The sequence below is a fragment of the Battus philenor genome, unplaced genomic scaffold, assembly GCF_028537555.1.
Source record: "Battus philenor isolate CCGP_79_NKW_IND1 unplaced genomic scaffold, ilBatPhil1.0.hap1 SCAF_12, whole genome shotgun sequence".
Lineage (NCBI taxonomy): Eukaryota > Metazoa > Arthropoda > Insecta > Lepidoptera > Papilionidae > Battus > Battus philenor.
This window is the reverse complement of record NW_027181674.1, coordinates 2,115,045-2,134,410: the sequence shown is the minus strand read 5'-3', so window position 1 is coordinate 2,134,410 and position 19,366 is coordinate 2,115,045. Positions and strand designations below refer to the sequence as shown.

The window sequence follows — 19,366 nt, the reverse complement described above, 5'->3', positions numbered from 1 at the left end:
TATCTCTTCTATTTTTGTTTTACATGCTTTACATTTTGTAACTCCGTTCTGACAGTAAACAATCACATCAACTGCTTTCGGTTTCTACCCTTACTTCATCGCAAGCCATCTCCGGGTTTGCTGTCAGCGGAGCAAATTGTACATATACTTATATATGTATATCATAACTGTGACATTTATTCACAGGTGCGAGATTTACACTGCAAAGTTTATACTACAAGTTTTAGACTGCAAGTTTTACACTGCAAGTTTTACACTGCAAGTTTTACACTGCAAGTTTTACACTGTTGAAATTATATCACCGTGCACCGGAACCGACACATACTGCAACCTACCGGCGCTCCCTGCTCTCGACTTGCAGCCGCCTGACCAGTCCTGGGAGATCGAGCGGCTGACCACCACCACCATCAGGGGAGTACCGAGCAGCGGTGCAAAATTAGACCAGGCCTTCTGCCCACTACCCTTTATTAATTCAAAATATATATTTATTTTGTAAAAACGGCACACTGGCGCCCTTAACGTGGTATTAAAAGGTCTGATTTTGCATTGTAGTGTAGTTATGTGATTGTTTTTTTATTTAATTAATTTTGTAAAACGTTATTTTTGCCTTTTCTACTGCCAGCAACTGAAGTGTACATCCTTCACTTAAAAAAGTTTTTGTTTAGTTTAACATACATTTTGTTCTTATGTTGTAACTTTTTTTGCTTCTGCTATTTTTTCATAGGACCGTACACATTAGTTGCAGTTATACGCATCAATTTCATATTTTTTGTGTTATTTTTTTTAATTCTTATACTAGCAACCATAACGTTCGTTAGTGAATTTGTAACAGAACGGAGTAGATTGAGTAGAATACTTGTTCAACACCTTCCTTATTGTGGTGCATTTAATTTTTTCTTCTTTCTCTCTTTACAAATTTATAAAAGTAGGTTAAACATGGCGCTATTGTTAACAATTTACGTAAACAAATTGCTACACTGGGTCCTCTTTTTCCTTCTGAGGATGTTTTATACTAATAGAGTCAATCAAATTTCGGACGATTCCGATAGCGTAGAAGACGTGTTTGTTAAGACATACGTTATTCTTGATTCTTTATATAAAATGTATAATTAAAAATAATTCTCTCTTATGTATTAGAAGTATTGGCCGGTAAAAATGTTGGAACATGGCACATATAGGATTTAAAAAAAAATAGGTTTGAATAAATACCAAACATAATGCGATACAACATAAACTAAAGCATTACCATTAACCGCGTAATATTTCGTTTGGGTTATTAGAATGAATCTATAACCTTCATAATTGTTTGGTCGCGTTAGTAATCCTTATAATGATTACTATTGCTAGTTTGTTTGCGAGAAGTATGAAAGAATGAGTTTAAAAGGATAAAAATGAAATTGTTATCAATAAGTTCGGATTTTATTTCCTTTAAATGAAATAAAATCCTTCGGTGACGCGCGGGGTAATGTAACGTTGCAAGTTAACGTCCCATAAATCTTAGTTAAAATTTTAACCAAAAAAAATATTATCACGAGAAACGTCTCATAAATCGCAATACAGCAAAAAATTGTTCAACCCTTAGCGGGTAACGGTACGTCTCAAGTGGCGTGGGGTCGTGGGAGCATGCTATTGGTTTAACGGATCTTTGTTTTTATAACAAAAATTCCAATGCGCCCGCGCACCAGCACACAGAGTTTACAGCAGTGCTCGGGAGAAGGATCCAGGCCTCGGTCGCGTTCACTAGCTAGGTGTCGTCTCACGCACCGACGCACACTCTTTGTGTCGGTTGCGTTCACCAGCTATGTGTCTTCATACGCGCCGGGGCCAATTAGAATTTACGTTATAAATTCACGCCTTGGTCCTATTCATTCTCCGGGCATCATTTAGCTCACGCCACAACCTTTACATCGTCTCGCACCCCAAGGGGTAAGTGTTGAACAAATATTATGAAGACATCATTATTAAGTAGCGTTTATCTATAAGTTAGAGCTCAACATTTTGTCTGTGTCCATAGTTCCATCATTATGTATTCATTATTACTTTTCAATTTGTTTATTTATTTATCTCTTCTATTTTTGTTTTACATGCTTTACATTTTGTAACTCCGTTCTGACAGTAAACAATCACATCAACTGCTTTCGGTTTCTACCCTTACTTCATCGCAAGCCATCTCCGGGTTTGCTGTCAGCGGAGCAAATTGTACATATACTTATATATGTATATCATAACTGTGACATTTATTCACAGGTGCGAGATTTACACTGCAAAGTTTATACTACAAGTTTTAGACTGCAAGTTTTACACTGCAAGTTTTACACTGCAAGTTTTACACTGCAAGTTTTACACTGTTGAAATTATATCACCGTGCACCGGAACCGACACATACTGCAACCTACCGGCGCTCCCTGCTCTCGACTTGCAGCCGCCTGACCAGTCCTGGGAGATCGAGCGGCTGACCACCACCACCATCAGGGGAGTACCGAGCAGCGGTGCAAAATTAGACCAGGCCTTCTGCCCACTACCCTTTATTAATTCAAAATATATATATTTATTTTGTAAAAACGGCACACACTTAAATATTAACAACTTAAAATGTAAACAGCGCCATCTAGTAACGTGGATAAATATTTTGAACAACATACTTTCAACAGACGTTCATGAATAATTAATGAACTATAATATCCTGCCAAAAAATAAAAAAAAACTATGTTCACTTAATAAAATGAATACGTTTTAATATGAATGGACGTTATTCGTTGGGTTTCTAAACAGAAAAGAGACATAAAATATTTTTTATTATTATTTAGATTAAAAAAAATGAACAATAGAGATTAAAATATTATTTTATTATAATAAATGTTTATAGTTTACCTCAGTTAACTCAGTTACTGAAGAAATTCAGAAGCAAATCCTTCATTTTTAAGACGACAAACTCACGTGGATTATACCAGTCTTTATCACAGAGTGATCAGAAGACATTCCCCTGCGATCCCCTAAATATAGTTTGGAACGAGTATATAAAAGATTACTGCGCGGGAGTAGGTATACAAATATTTGGTTTTGAAAAACAAAGATTAATATATATACATATGTACACACACACACACACACACACACATATATATATATATATATATATATATATATATATATATATTAATATAAAATAAAAGATAAAATAATTTTCAGTATTTTTTTATTTACCACTTATAACTAGATAAACGTACCTTGTTCTTCACTTGTTTGTGTTACGTTTAACTGTCAAGTCGATTTAATGTCACAAGAGATATAGAATTAAAAACTTGTACGTATATCTGTGTGTGTACATTCACATATGCACACATATATATATATATATATATAACGATCACTTATGTATATAGGTATACTAATATTTAAAAGCATACACTCTGTGTGTATATTTGTACTTTATTTACATGAATAAATAAATATCTTCTGCAAAGAAATAAAAGTAATAAAAAAAATTAAAACTTTTCGAAATTACTTTTGTTACTAACCAAATTTATTTATTAACAGTTTTATCTGAATTAACATAAATAGATTATGTAAAATACACTGTAATAATTGAATAGGCACCCCTGTTTCCTTTGTCTGTAGAATTCGTAAGATCAATAGAACGTAATGAGAATTTACGGCCTCGTGGATAACGCAGGCGTTTCTGAAATCGCCTACTAATTGTCAATTTATGTTTTAGCTCTTCTTTAATCTATTTTCGTTTGTAACAATTTGTATTACTTGCATGACTGATGTTGGTATTTCAATTATTTAACTTCTTACAATAAGATAACATGTTTTTGGACTATTTAATGTCTTTTTAATAAATATAGTTACTATTAGCACATTATTTTCATTAAACAGAATGAATGAATCATTAGCTCACTATTTAAGCAAAACACCATGTCTCATTAGCTCATTATTTTTATAAAGCAGCAAGTCTCATTAGCTCATTGTTTCGACTAAATAGCATGTCTCATGAGCTCATTATTTTCACAAAACACCACGTCTCATTAGCTCATTATTTTCACACAACACCATGTCTTATTAGCTCATTATTTTCAGAAGACAGCATGTCTTATTAGCTTATTATTTTTACAAAACAGTATGTCTTATTAACTTATTATTATCACAAAACAGCATATCTCATTAGTTCATTATTTTCACAAAGCACCTAGTCTCATTAGCCCATAACTTTCACAAAACAACACGTCTGATTAGCTCTTTATTTCCTCAAAACGGTATGTCTCATTAGCTTATTATTTTTACAAAACAGCATATCTCATTAGTTCATTATTTTAATAAAACAACACGTCTGATTAGCTCTTTTTTTCCACAAAATAATAAGCTAATGAGACATACTTCTCATTAGCTTATTATTCTCACAAAACAGTATGTCTCATTAACTTATTTATATAAAACAGTATATCGTTATATATAGTCACCCTATTTGTTTAAGCTTATCCAAGACATAGGCCTCACCAAGAGCTTTTCATGTCATTTACTATTCATATTGTTATCAAAAGTGTGATTATTTAAAATTGATGTTATCATTAAATAATATTGGCAAATTATTTTCATGGAACAGCACATCTTATTAGATCATTATTTTAATTTAAAAGCACGTTTCTTTGGTTTCTTAACTTTTTAATGTCTTTAGTTAAGGAATCTACACATCTCATTACTTTATTAGTTTTGTGAAACATTTGGTAATTTTTTTTAATTTGTTAGGTTATTATTTTCATAAAAAATAATCCTTAAGAACTAGGCAAGGATGCTGAAGGTACATTATTTTGTTTAAAAATCTCTGTAGTTCACGATATGCAACTTTATATGCAAATAATTAACTTATTACTAAATCCTACAAAATAAACATCCATTAAGAGTGGAATTTGGAACACTGTATGCCATATTACTCAGTCAGTACAGGATTGCGCTGAGCGTATGTTATAATGTAAGTGGAAAACTTTTACTCAACACGGCTGGATCGCCGCATTGTGCTTTCGTTCACGTATTGTATTATGGAACGAGCTTTTGCTTTGTTACGGTGTAAAGCTTCGAGTTGAGGCGAGCTTTTTTATTTTCACCTCAACCCGGAACATGTTCTCTACTGTTTTAATGGTTGGTTATTTAACATACTATTTATTTTAGATCATAAATCACTTCAAAATTTATCATATCGGCGGTTCCACGTCCAATTTTGAAACATTATTGCTTAGCTTAGATTTCAATTTCTGTGAAAGAATTAAAATTGTTTTTAATTTAATTTACGTGGCTTATTAAATAGGATCCGTAGTAAGCTAAAAAGCTTATCCCTACTCAGCAATAAAGGCGGACATGATACGATATCATATCGGTTGATAGTTGCTCATACCAAGGCATAAGTGTTCTTCACAGATCGCCAAAGAAAACCATCTTAAGTAAGAAAAGGACCAATATTCAGTCACTTCTGCACATGCAGTCGTAGTCGTGCAACAAAGAACACCGCCCGCCAGCCCGCTGATATTACACAACTACCACCGTTAAATCACTCAACATGTGTTTCACCTTTGGGACCACCACTTTGGGAGTTATGTTACACCGATTAGTGCCAAACACAGAGTCTGTGTTATATTATTATGTGCGATTTAGCGGATTTAGAGTTATTTTACTTAGGATGGACTTCCGCAAAATAACGCCTGATTCCATTAAATAGTAAATGGTCTTGTCTTAGTGGGAGGTTCACCACGCCGCGTGTACCGGCTGGTGTTCGTCCCTAAAGAACCTTTGGACCCCAACAGCCGTAGGTTGCACAAGAATGTCTCCCATTGATACTTTAAAGGAGAAATTCTTCGATCAACAGCAGTGACGTTTGTTCTTCGATTCCGAACATAGCCTTTTCCATTGCTTTCTGAGCGAACTTGATCCTTCTTATAATTTTTTCGTTCGAAATTATTGAGTACATACAATACAATTTAAACCATAATATAAATATATAAACAAACATAATATCTAATATATAAAATTCTCGTGTCACGGTGTTCGAACTTGAACTCCTCTGAAACGGCTTAACCGATTTTTACCAAATTTTATATGCATATTTAGTAGGTCTGAGAATCGGCTACTATCTATTTTTCATACCCCTAAGTGATAAGGGTTGTTCACCCTTAAAAATTTTTTTTTTATTTTTTTGACGAAATTTTTTGTTTTTATTTTTTTATGATACAACATACAAAAATACATACAACCCTAAATTTTCACCCCTCTACGATCAACCCTTATTTATGAATTGAAAATTAAAAATATTTTTTTTGCAAAACAACGTTTGCGGGATCAGCTAGTAAATATATAAACCATAGTCTTTGATCCCTGTTTAGTAATGTTTATATTTGTTTTTTTTTTTCATTGTTTGACTATAAATCATTATATGTTCTCAGTGAGATAGTTATAAGGTAACAATTGTAACTAATTTTATATTTCTAAGTTTCTAAGTTTGTACTTTCTTACTGCCTTTTGTTACTGTTTATCTCCAATAAAGAAAATAAATAAATAATAAATTTGAATAGTAAGCGACAATGTCTCATTGCATACCTTAAATTACTATAACATAGGTAGACTTATAATAAAGGCGTATGACCAAGGAATTATAAACACATGTTTTAAGAGAGCAGTCGCCTGCTCCCTAACCGCGAACAGCGTGGACGATCCGTGGTTGGATCCAGATCTCTCGGCACGCCTGTGGTCCACCGTGCAATTGGTAGGCGCCCCACTAGCTTTATTTTTTAGTCTATAAGTTTTTAAGTTCACGAACCCTTCCGCTCCCTGAATTCAATTCAAATAAAGCTCTAAAAGCCTTCGGGTTAGCAGCGACAATTTCTACAGAGAAAATGCAAAAATGCAGGGAATTATAAAAAAGGTGAGTAATTTATTACGGTATATTTATTATAAACATATCTAATATATGTAAAGATATAATAACTAATTATATTTATCCTTAAACAATAATCATAGTTAAAAATCTATTTCGGAATATATTATATGAAATTACGAATATTTATTCCCGTTTGACTGCTAAGCAGTTCTTTTCAGAACTGCGAGATATGTTTTGACTTGATGTAAAATAAACACTATTATTTAGACAAATGTCTAAATAAAATAATTTAGCATAAGGAAAGGCACATCTAAGAGCAACAGACATCTTGATACTTGCAGCGCAAAAGCAGCGCGAAGCAGTTTTCGAGACAAAATAACGCAGTGCTTTTTCGATGCTTAGCAGTCAAATGAATAAATATTAATATTTCTTATATTATCGTACATAAAAGTTAGTCAAAGGAGTCTAGAATAGACCTAGCTTCTTAACTCTAAAGAAGTTAAAATGCTACAGCTAGTTAATATGTAAAGATGTGTAAAGTTACGGTAAATACTAAACATACACTAAATATCAATGCTTTATTAATACGTTCATTATCATTGTTCCAGCCGCAGGATGCCCAACTCTGGACATAAACCTCCAACATAGATATAAAAAGGTTCAAATAAACCAACATTCTCACTGGGGCCTCGCAATATATTTATGGCAATAATTTTTATATTTACAATAATCACATAAATTAAAAAAGGCATCCATAGTATATTAACAAGACACTATGATAAACTGTATACATTTATAATAAACGTATTATTGCATTAATTCAATAATAAATATAAACATCAAATTGATTTAGAACGCACTGGCCTCAGAGAGAATAAATAAACAAAGAAAAAAAAAAGAAATAAATCAATAGATAAATAATCATAGGTTTAGTAAAGTTCTAGTTACTTGAAAATAGAAAGTGATTTAGCACGTCTTATATTCGGCGGTAAATCATTACACAATCGAACGGCCTGTGTGATGAAAGGTTCGGCTATATACGGAGAAGAATGCACCGGCATATTTAATTTCAGGTTGATGATCTCAAAGATCATGTCTATTATGAAGAAATAGAAACCTTGATTTGAGGGAATGATTGAGAAAGGAAGATGGAATTATGGAATGATAGAAGAAAGAAAAAAAGATATTGTAAACTATGGAAGACGAGGACGAAAATAAAAAATTCATGTAAAAAAATTGTTAAGGAAAAAACCCTGTTCCCAACCAAATAGGGGTGAAGGAGAGGTCCCAATAGCGGAGGCCTCATCAAAAAAACCTTGATTTGAGATAAGCGGAAGAGAGCGGATTAAAAGGAATATTATTTTATAGAGAAGATAAAGGATTTGGACACAATAAATAATGATTAAGTGCTAGCATAGTATGGAAAACAACAGATACACTAAATTTCGACAAATGTTTTACATGAAACCAGTGGCGTACCTAAGGGGGGGCGGTGGGTGCGGTCCGCACCGGGCGGCACTTACCGTGGGGCGGCATTTTTTAAATTTACTTATAGTTGTAAAAAGCAACATATTCATTTCATATTTATTTTCTTTCTTGAATAATAAATTAAAATTCTGTTCCCAACATAGTAATTTTGTTAAGAATTTTTTTAACAATTTCAATCAGTGTCGGTAGTTGCGAAAGAAGCTTCTCAAAATTGAAGTTGATAAAAAATTATCTTCGTTCTACAATGAGTCAATTAAGACCAAAAACTCTTGCAATATTGCCAATAGAACAAGAAATTACAAATAATTTTAACTTTGAGAGCATTATACACGATTTTTCTAGTATAAAAGCTAGAAAGAAGAGTAGATATTATATAAATATGTTTACGAGTGCATACACATATGTCTAAAAAAATTTACTCTGTGTATTAATTAATATTGATTAAATAACTTAATAATTTATTTATGTGTATTAATTTATAAAAAACCACTATTTGATTGACTTATAATAGAAGGGGCGGCAAACTGGAGATCGCCCCGGGCGGCAAAAGTTCTTGGTACACCACTGCATGAAACTTAACATTATCAAACACATTAACTATATTAATTTTGGTCTAGTTAACCATTTATTTAGATAAATACTTTCTAATGCCCAAGTAGTAGATGGAAATGTACTTCGACCAGACGATGTTGATAGGATCGAACGGGAACTGGGTTCGATCTTGGACAGACAGAGATGCAAAGAGTTCTCTGGTACGGTCGCATCTCATGACCCATGTACGTGACGTGAAATAACGAACGCTGTCTCTTATGAGAGATATCCTTTTCTGCATCTTCATGTACCTGTTTAAGAAAAGATTTATATATATACACACGTACATACATATATGTATCATCATTTGAATCATATGATCTCCTCTACTATACACTAGTCTCTTTCTTATATTCTATTCAGAGTAGTTGAAAGCGACACATGAACAAGCAACAAGTGGCGAAATTTTGCTCGAACCAATTGTCTTTGATTTTAGAAGGATGATGTATATACACATACATATATATATGTGTATATATGTATGTATGTATACATATATATAGAGAGAGAGAGAAAGACAGAGAGTTAACCTTACATAACGTGTCTTTTTGTTATAAATTCCAGGGAATACCCTGGGAATACTCTTGAATCCTAAGCTATGTTTTGAATGTTGAAAGCTTTTAATTATTATCATAATAGTAGAGCAAAAAAGTACCTTGGAGTCTTTCCAATCAAACGAAGCCAGCAATCGGCTAGAAAAGCTGGAATGATTTGCGTGATCAACGTCAAGAGTTTTAGGAGCCATTCGTATTGAGTGAACCATAGTGTTGGCTGCATTAATTCACCTACAATAGGAAATAACATAACATTATTTTACTATATTTAGTGATTTTTAATAATTTGTTACTTTTATTTGTTTTATAAATCCATTTAATTATAAAAGTTTGAAAAAAAATGCTTGTTTCCAATTTCAAACTTGATTCTCAACATTTAAATCTTGAGACACAATTATTTTAATTAGAAACGCAATAATCTTCCGAATGGACATGCAGACATAATTAAAAACAAATATAATTTTGATATATGTACCATATATAAATTGATTTTTACTACATGCATATATTTAGTAAAAAATGGTTATTTTAATATTACAAACAGTGGCTTCAATTTCTAATTTATTTGTATAGATAAATAAATATATCCTGTGCACTTTCAGTGTCAATGTTCAATTTATTATAACAAATTTCTGCGCAGGTTTTACATTTTTTCTCACTAGAACTTTCAACAAAATATTATATAACTTGAAAAAAGACGAGTAGTATTGGCTTAGTAGTTTCAAATCGATCTTTTAGCTTGGAATATTGATTAATTTTATTTATATGCAGAAATTGGACTTACAGAATTTTACTTAAGTTAAATGTTATCTTTATATCAAAGTGCCGTTATAAACTCGAACGGTATAAGGAACGGTATAATCTGTATATATATACGACGCTTCTTTTCGGAACTTGCATAGCGACGTAATAGGATGTATGTATCATTGGAACAGCCCAAGATTGGTCATCGTGGCGAATTGGACAAGGACTATGCCTTGCAGTCCACATCCATCTGCTATTGATGATGATATACAGAAGGTTTTGATGATACTACACAAAACAAAAGATCGATCACTTCACGTTCACCATCTGTGAGCAGTAGGGATGTTATAATCACCGCAAGGCTATATTATCTTTTTCTTTTCAGAGGAGAGGAGAAAACTACGAGAGGAGAAAAAAAAACTTTCAGCATAGCCTTCTGTATTGCTTTCTAGGTGATCTCGAGCTTGCTAGAAATTCCCACTGCAAACGACTACGTCTTATAACATAAACTTTACAATAATACTTACTGTATTTAGTCTTAACGCAATCCTCGTTGATGAGCCTTCCTATTTCTCCCATCGTTAGCGGATTGACAGCACTGGTACAGCTGTTGTACACAGTAATCCCCTTTGATCTGTAACAATACCTTTTTAATTCATCCTTCTAACTTCTCGACTTTTATATCTAATAACAACTTCTACAATTTATAGTTAAGAGTAAGGAGTAATCTAAAAAAACTTGACATTGGCCCATATGACGAAAAAAAGGAATAAAATGATATAAAATAATGTTATTAAATAATGCAACTAACCCTTGTCGACCCCCGGCTAAAAAGGAAGTTATTGCCTAATTCTCGTGGCTAACACGTCATTGCGTGCGATTTTAAACATCGGAAACTTATTCTTATATAAGACAAAAATTAAACTACTTATATAAATAAAATCTATAATATTTTTACCATAACAATTAATACTTATAATCTTATTTCAGTTACAAACATATGCTTTATTATCTTATTAAAATAGAGAAAAATAAAATGTCACCCAGGCGTGAATTAACGCCCGTAGACGGAGGAAGGTAAAACTACAAGAAATTTACAATTCAGAAAATGTTGTCGAATTAAAAAGATAATTAAATCACCTTCGGCATCTTGCAGCTGCAGCTATAGTTAGATTAGAAACATAGTCGACTGGAATAAGGTCAATAACGTTGGAGGCTTTACTGATCAGTATACGGTTCACTCCCTTCCCAATAGTGGCCATGAGTGCTGTCGCTCCGAACCAATTATCGACCCATCCCATCAACGGCTCGTTCAAACTTGGTGACACTGAAATATGAGAGATTTTTTACGACCCCGTTTTTGGGGCCACTCGTTTAACCCATGTGTGGGCAGGGACTTTATTACTCTTAGGGTTTAAGTAAGAAAAGGACCAATATTTAGCCACTTCTGCACATTCCGCTAAATATTGGTCCTTTTCTTACTTAGGGTAGAATTCCGCAAGGTAACGCCAGATTCCATTAACACGTTCACTGCGGGCCCAATTTTGAAGAACTTTCAGCTGGTGCGGCTGAGGTCGAATCAGCCTCAAGCTGAACTTCCTAGTAGTGCGGTTGAGGCTTTTTCTGCCTCATGTTCATCAATATTTTTTTACAATATTGAGTCAATGCTTCGCAGACATAAAGAAAGCTATATTTGTCTTTGTCATACCTCATACGGTTGAGTGTAAACAGCCGCCGCACTAGAGAGAAAACACGAGTTTTACGCGCCGCACCAGTGCAAAGTCTACCATGAGGCTGAATCGACCTCAAGCCGCAGTGAACGTGTTAAATATCTTAGGGTTTAATGAGTATTCCAATTTTTGCTTTTTTCTTTCTTACATATTTCATATTTTCTTTCGCTATTTTTCTTCCATCTTCTTTCAAGATTTCTTTTATACTTTTTCATTCTTAACACTTCTTACACAAATATTTATCTCACAAGAATTTTGTAAAAAACTATTACATAGTTTAAAGGTAAGGACGAATGACTAATTGAATAGTCATTCAACCAAATCTTTTTTCCGTCTCTTTAAAATTATCATTAATTAGACAATTCTTCTATAAACTCTTATAACTCTTATTACAACATTATCGATGTCGGTCTTAAACCCGGAAGTAGAAGTAGAACGATTGAGTAGGAAGACCATATTTACTGTAAATAGTAATATCCGTGTTCCAGCCAGTGAGAATAACCTTAAACTATGGTCACCTAGCTACCAGAAAGGGGTACCCGGTGATAGTCAAGAATCAAAATCCCTTACAGAAATTGACGCCAAAGACCATGGGTGCGTTTCAGTATCATTACCTTCCAAAAATACCTGCTTGATGCAAGGAAGATTAAAATATTCAAATACATTTTAGCGAGACGGCTGAAAAATGGTAGCCCAGAAGCAGAAGACTGAGATTTTCGAACATAGGTCACGGATTCGATTCCATGAAATACAATCTCAAATAATTCACAATTTGCGGATTCATTATACTGGCCCATTGCTCACTGTTTCCAAAAGATGGTCAGTAGTGTCCTCTGCGTAACATAACACCATACTGTGATTGCAAACCCCATCCCCCATCGAAGTGTGGTAATTATGGTATGTAAAGATATCCATGAAGAGACAGATATCTTTAGGGAAAACTGGCAATGGGCGTCTATGGAACTGAAACGAAGATGGCGGATCTATTTCATTAATATCATCGAGCATTCCCAGTTTCAAATGTTGCATTAGGATTCGATTATATATATATAAGTAAGAAAAGTACCAATATTTAGCCACTTCCGCACATTCAGTGGTAGTCGTGTGACGTACACGCCAAACACAGAGTCCACTCTGATCCACACTGGCACTAATCGGTGTAACATATCTCCTGAAGATGCCCCGTGGAGGGGTGCAACACGTGTTGAGTGATTTGACGGTGGCGGTTATGTAATTCGCATTGTTTGCCGCATACGCATTTATCAGCGGACTGGCGGGCGGTGCACTTTGTTGCACGACTACCACTGTATGTGCGGAAGTGGCTAAATATTGGTCCTTTTCTTACTTAGGATGGACTTCCGCAAGGTAAAGCCTGATTCCATTAAATATTGATTATACATGAATAAAAAAATATATCGATATAAAGAGTTCACATGTTGTTAAATCGCATGATCGATGGGGTCAATTACCAATTATGTTATGGTCACTGAGTATTTCTGGATAGTTTTAATTTAAAACCCTCCATTAATAAGCAACATAAGAGTAGTAAGAGTTATCCAAATAGAAATCAACTTGCATTATATTTTCTAATTTTTATGATTTATAAATTGTACGTACCAATAGATGGCCTGATGATGATTGAAGGAATTTTGCCGCGTTCTTCATTGACCACCGACTCGGCAACCGCTTTAGCGAATGTATATGTATTAGGTCTTCCACCTTGAATATAAGCTATGTTGAAATAAATCTATATATATATGTTACTTGATTATTAATTAATATATATGATTTTTACACATGTTCCAAAATAGAGATGTGAATTCTTAGCGTTCCATAGATTCATTTGAAAAGTCGTTCTTAAACCTGATACAAGAGTTATCATACCCGATAACCCTTCCATTCTACTTATAATATGTTGAGTCACAAGATCACCAGAACATCACACAGGCCTATTGCGCACTTTACCGAGTATACACGCTACTGGTCCAGATATACACGAGACACGGGGGATTTCCCTAGTACCTTCACCGGCTTAAGCTCTAGGAGAGTTCTGCGTACTTCTGTGCGTGGAACAAACCGTGTTGTACCAGCTGTCAGCATTCGGAAGATCTAGAATGGTTAGTTGGAGATAGGAAGGATAAATAAAAGTTACGAGAATAAAAGTTAGTTAGGGATCGGGTGAGATCACATATAACATGGAGAAAATTAAGAGATATGAGACATATGTGGAAAATAAGTAAAATGTGATAAGCAAAATTATGGTGATGAATATTGTAATATTAGGGGGACCGGAAAGTAATGTCGCTTTCTCAAGTTAAATTCACACGAGTACATTTTTAATAAGTTTTTACTTCTAATCAAAAATATTCCCTTCGTTGTCAACAAACCTTTTGCCATGTATATAAATTTTTAATACCGAAGCGGTCAATCAATGGGTTTTTCTGTATAAAATGTCGACAGAAACGACATTACTTTTCGGTTCCTCTAATATTTTTAAGAATGGAGAAGATGTGTGAAAGGCTATGGGTAAGAGTATGACAAGAATACCAAAGGAGTGGAAGATTTTATAATGGATGAACGAAAAGAGAAACACGAAAGATGATGTGAAAAACTAGTGAAAACTGTAAATAAAAGCATATCTAAAAATTATTACCCGAAAATGTAAGGTCCCTGTCCCAAAATATTATAGGAAGAACGAGAGGCAAAAAGAACACGAGAAAAAAGGCCACAAAAACTATGTTGAGAGAGAATTGTGCACGTTGACTTCAGATAAATCAGGTTACATTTCGTTTCATGACATAATTTATCACATAGTGTTTGTTTCTTTGTATGTGTTTATTCTAATAATTTATGCACAAAACCGCTGTTACTCTTTTATTAAAAGGACATTTACTTTGAATGTTACAAAGTAAGTTATTAACCAAATACATTTTTAAAATTAATTAATTTATTTAACGTTTTCTTTACTTACACATAAGCTTATTCACTTGATCCTCGTTCTTACATTCTTCTTCATCTAAATATTTGTATACGTCACTGATAGTAGCTGGTGGTGGGTAAACGATTTCTTCCAGGACCACTGGATCGATATTAGAGAATGCTGTAGATACATATACAAACACCTGGAAATAGTTAGTTATTAAATGCTATGCAGCAGTAAACAATGCAAAACACAACTAACACCGTTAATTCACTCTACACGTGTTTCACCCCTCCACGGGGCATCCTCAGGACTAATGTTACACCGATTAGTACCAAACACTGAGATGTGACTCTGTGTTTGGCACTTCATTGCACTACTAACTACTACTGCTACATAGCGGAAGTAGCTATATATGTTATTAGTCCTTTTCTTACTCAGGATGGACTTCCGCAAAGTACCGCCTGAATCTACTAGAATTCTGTATTGCAAAATTAGCACCGAAATGTTTTAGTTTTATTTCACTACTTTCTATTACATGTCTGAAACCTGTTACATTGACTCCTCTAATAGATGGCGTTAGTAGTAGATTTCTTTGACGCCTACGAACTACTTCTGTGTTAACATTTAATGCTACTGTGATATTAGAAATAGACAAAGTTGTACTTGCTTCTATGTTTTTGATGACTTTGCATAGATGAAGGACTCTTCTGGTGCCTTCTACGTTGGTATCCATGGCTACTTTGAGAGGTTCATTAAACTTTACGTTGGCCGCAAAGTGAAACACGTGTGTAACCTGCAAATGAGAATGCTAAATAATGGATTCTGCTGAAAAGGATTTTTTGTCAGAACACCTTATACAGAGTGATTTGCTGTTATAAAGAAGTTTATAGCTTATTTGCTATCAGCTATTATTTATTTCAGAAGTAATAAACAACGTAATCATAATACAGTTAGGAAAAACGTTTTTAAAATTCAGATTACTATATTTTAAAATTAATCATTGTTTACTTTCTGTTTTGGCAGACTGTACTGCCAGAAGTTATTGAACAGCTGCATTGCAATAGAAAAAAAAGAAAACTTTATATAAGGTAATTGAAGATAGATTATAAAATCTTTAAAGATTTTTGCTGACAAATGAACTCTACTTTCTCATATATAACAAATCACCCTGTGTAGTTGTATTATTCTCTGATATCCTGAGATGTGGTTTTTTAATAGCTTCCGCTTTTGAGGGCATCTTGTTCTCCCTACTTTATTTGGTGCAGGGATGTTACCGTATTAGGATAAAAATTATTTCAGTGTCTATATCTTTTTCCATTCATTCTTCATAATTTCTCTTTTACTTTACTTTTACAATTTCTAGGGGTGTGGTTACAACTCTTTCGAAAGAAGTAAAATAGTATATGGGTTTGTTCGTCTGTTAAATTGTCAAGGGACATATGAGATGAATCGCGAGCGAATATATCACTAACCTTTTCTATTATCATCCTTTCATTCTGTTGGGATATACCGAGATTGGGCAAAACGACATCTCCTGTTACGGGAACGATTTTATTCAAGTCTTCCGGTCGTTCCCTCTTTATTCTTTGGAAGATCTGCAATAAATTTTATTGGACGACGAAAATGCGTACGTGTATTGAGAGGTTATTTAGAGAAGCGTTATTTAGCATGTCTAATTTAAACAAAATAATCGATAGTATTAGTAAAACAACGCTAGAATTTTACAAAGATTTTTTTTTGTATCTTATGTATTTTAAAAAAAGGTTAAATAAAAACAGTATTTACGTTAATGCCTTATATCTATCCTATAGGAAATCTATTGGAAAGGCTTATGTGCAGAAGTTGACAACCTACAGCAAAAAAGACAATGAAGCCTTAACTATTATAATATATAAATTTATCAGCTTTAAGTTGAAAACAATGACTAACCGGCATTGCGAGAAGTTGTTTCATCCTTTCAGATGTATCAGATTTATTTTTCTCACGCATCAAAAGAAATATCTGGTCGATTTTCGGACAACTATACAATAATTTCTCCACAAAAACCTGAAAAAAACCCCTATATTGTAATTCTATTCTATCTATTCTAGATATAACAGATTCTTATGAAGGCTTTACAATAACATTGAATAGAATAGTTAACAAATCTATGTTTTTAAATTGACCCTAGTTCTCTAAAAATAAAATAAATTTGGAAATTATATTTAAACAAAATAAATTTATTAATATAATGTGGCACAAAAGAAATGTCATAATATGAACGCGCCTTAATTTTTACCAACGACATCACATCTCACTTTACTTTACCATTTATGATATAGATATACTCCATCGCTTATTGATAACTAATTCTCTATACCAGAGTTACCCAAACTTTTTTGTGTCTTAGGCCCCTTGCCATGTTTTTCCGTGTTGGGTAGACCCCCTACTTACCTGATTTTGATTTCCTGTTAATTTCTAACTGTAGTGAAGTTTAGTGTTAAAATCTTAAAGTAAAAACACATGTTAATTTATACCGTTATTAATTGAATTTAAATTAAAACTACTCAAAATAAAATTTTGTATCTGTTATGTAAAATATACGTATGTTTCTAAGTTCAAAATATATTGCGACCACAAAGCGAATATATACCAACATCCTACAACTTACACAATTTTATAAACATATATAATAATTTTTTTACTTCATAGGTACTTTTATAAATAATGTTAATGTTTTGATAATATAAGATAGTATGATGTAAGTAAATAGGTACTATCAGTGTATGTGTTGAGATCCACTATCGTGGACCCCCATTTTCATTTCATGGACCCCCATTTTTCGCTGATGTAGACCCCTTGCAGGTTGTCATAGACCCCTAGGGGTCGATATAGACTACTTGGAGAATCACTGCTCTTTTCGTTCACATTATTACATTACTTATGCGCCACCTGTTAGAATTCATTAAAGAATTTACTGGTTTATGATATACATAATTAATACTCGTTGAGTTATGATAAGAGCAAAGTACCATATAGTATACTTGAAGCCTTAAACGTAAGATAACTTAAAACATAGCTTTGAAATGAGCAGAAAGTTACTAATAAGTGAAAAACGAACGAATTTCCAGATGATGGACAGCAGCGTCCTCTGCATACCATTACATCACACTGCGATCTCTAATCCGACTGATAAGCGTGGAAATTACTATATACCCTTCATTGAAGTCTTTGTGGAATACCTATTATTTCACAATTACTATGCTTTGCAGTAAGCGTGTATAGCTTCGCGACAACGACGATGATGGACTTTAATCACTAGGCATTTTAATTTCAGAATTCAGTAAAAAATTACCTTTCCTAAAAATCCAGTTCCTCCAGTAATAAATACTGATTTTCCAGCGTACTCTTCACCTACTGGAGTATAAACCTTTTCAGTGTTTTCCGGTGATGCCATCCTCTGAAAAATCTATTCATTATCTTTAATCAAATCATCAGATTTTTCTAGTTATCATCAAAAACAAATCTCTTATTAGAAATGTCGGGAATGAAACTGACATTACAAAAGATATTATATAAATAGATACCAACATACTTTTAAGATTTGAACGCAGTATTTAAGTGTGAAGACTAGAAATTAGAAACGAAATCATTAGATTGAACTTATTTGGCTATAACAAAAAGTAATAAAAAAATAATAAAAAGAAGTATAGAAAAGCATTTTTCGTAAAAATAGAAAGAAAATGCTTTTCATTTCTCAAAAGAATTTATCTCTTGCCTTATGTGGGTAAATGGTAACTTAAAACCAATAACATAATACAAAGTAAATTAATTTAATTATGCCAAAGACTTTTAAAGCGTTTATTACTTTAATATATTCGATAATTAGGCAGAGAAAGAGAAGAAGGAGAAAGGGAGGGAAACGTACACAACACCACTACTGCGTTTCATATTCATATACATTAACATAGCATCTACTTTTGAAAGCTCTGCAAAGTGACATCTATCGGTAGAAAATATAAAAAAGTAATCACTTTTTAAAAAAAAAACATAAAATGATATTTTAGATACTTACCAACATATGTATATTTATAAAAGATACAAAAACTCGAGACGAATACGCACAAAACTTTGTAAAACTAATCCATTTTTTTAAAAACCATGATTTGTTGCATATTTATTGATACAAAGAAAACTAAGATGATTCTTCAATAGAAATCTAATTCTTCTTTTTGGAGGAATTTGAAAAGTGAATTATTTCCTCGTAGGAAGGACCGGGTTAAATTATATTTTTCTGTTTTATTTTAAATGATTTATGATACACCTTATAATGTTACCACTGTGTCTATGACTTGACATGTACGTACAAAGTACTGATATAAAAATTAAAAGTTAGTTGAAAACTGTATTCATATTTTCAAATAATACTCGTATATCGTCAAAACAATGGATGTTTTTCTTAATTCTATTTTAACTGCGTCTGATGTTTTGA

General features: G+C 33.0%; 1 protein-coding gene across 1 annotated transcript; it reads right to left on the bottom strand.

The window, feature by feature from the left end:
- Positions 1-8,966: 8,966 nt before the first annotated feature.
- On the bottom strand, positions 8,967-18,331 carry LOC137932808 (putative fatty acyl-CoA reductase CG5065). Its single transcript, XM_068776483.1, is given in 10 exon segments — positions 8,967-9,195; positions 9,600-9,729; positions 10,770-10,876; positions 11,383-11,569; positions 13,590-13,691; positions 14,944-15,094; positions 15,563-15,688; positions 16,368-16,490; positions 16,825-16,941; positions 18,230-18,331. Coding segments are annotated over 10 exon segments (1,374 nt in total).
- Positions 18,332-19,366: the final 1,035 nt, after the last annotated feature.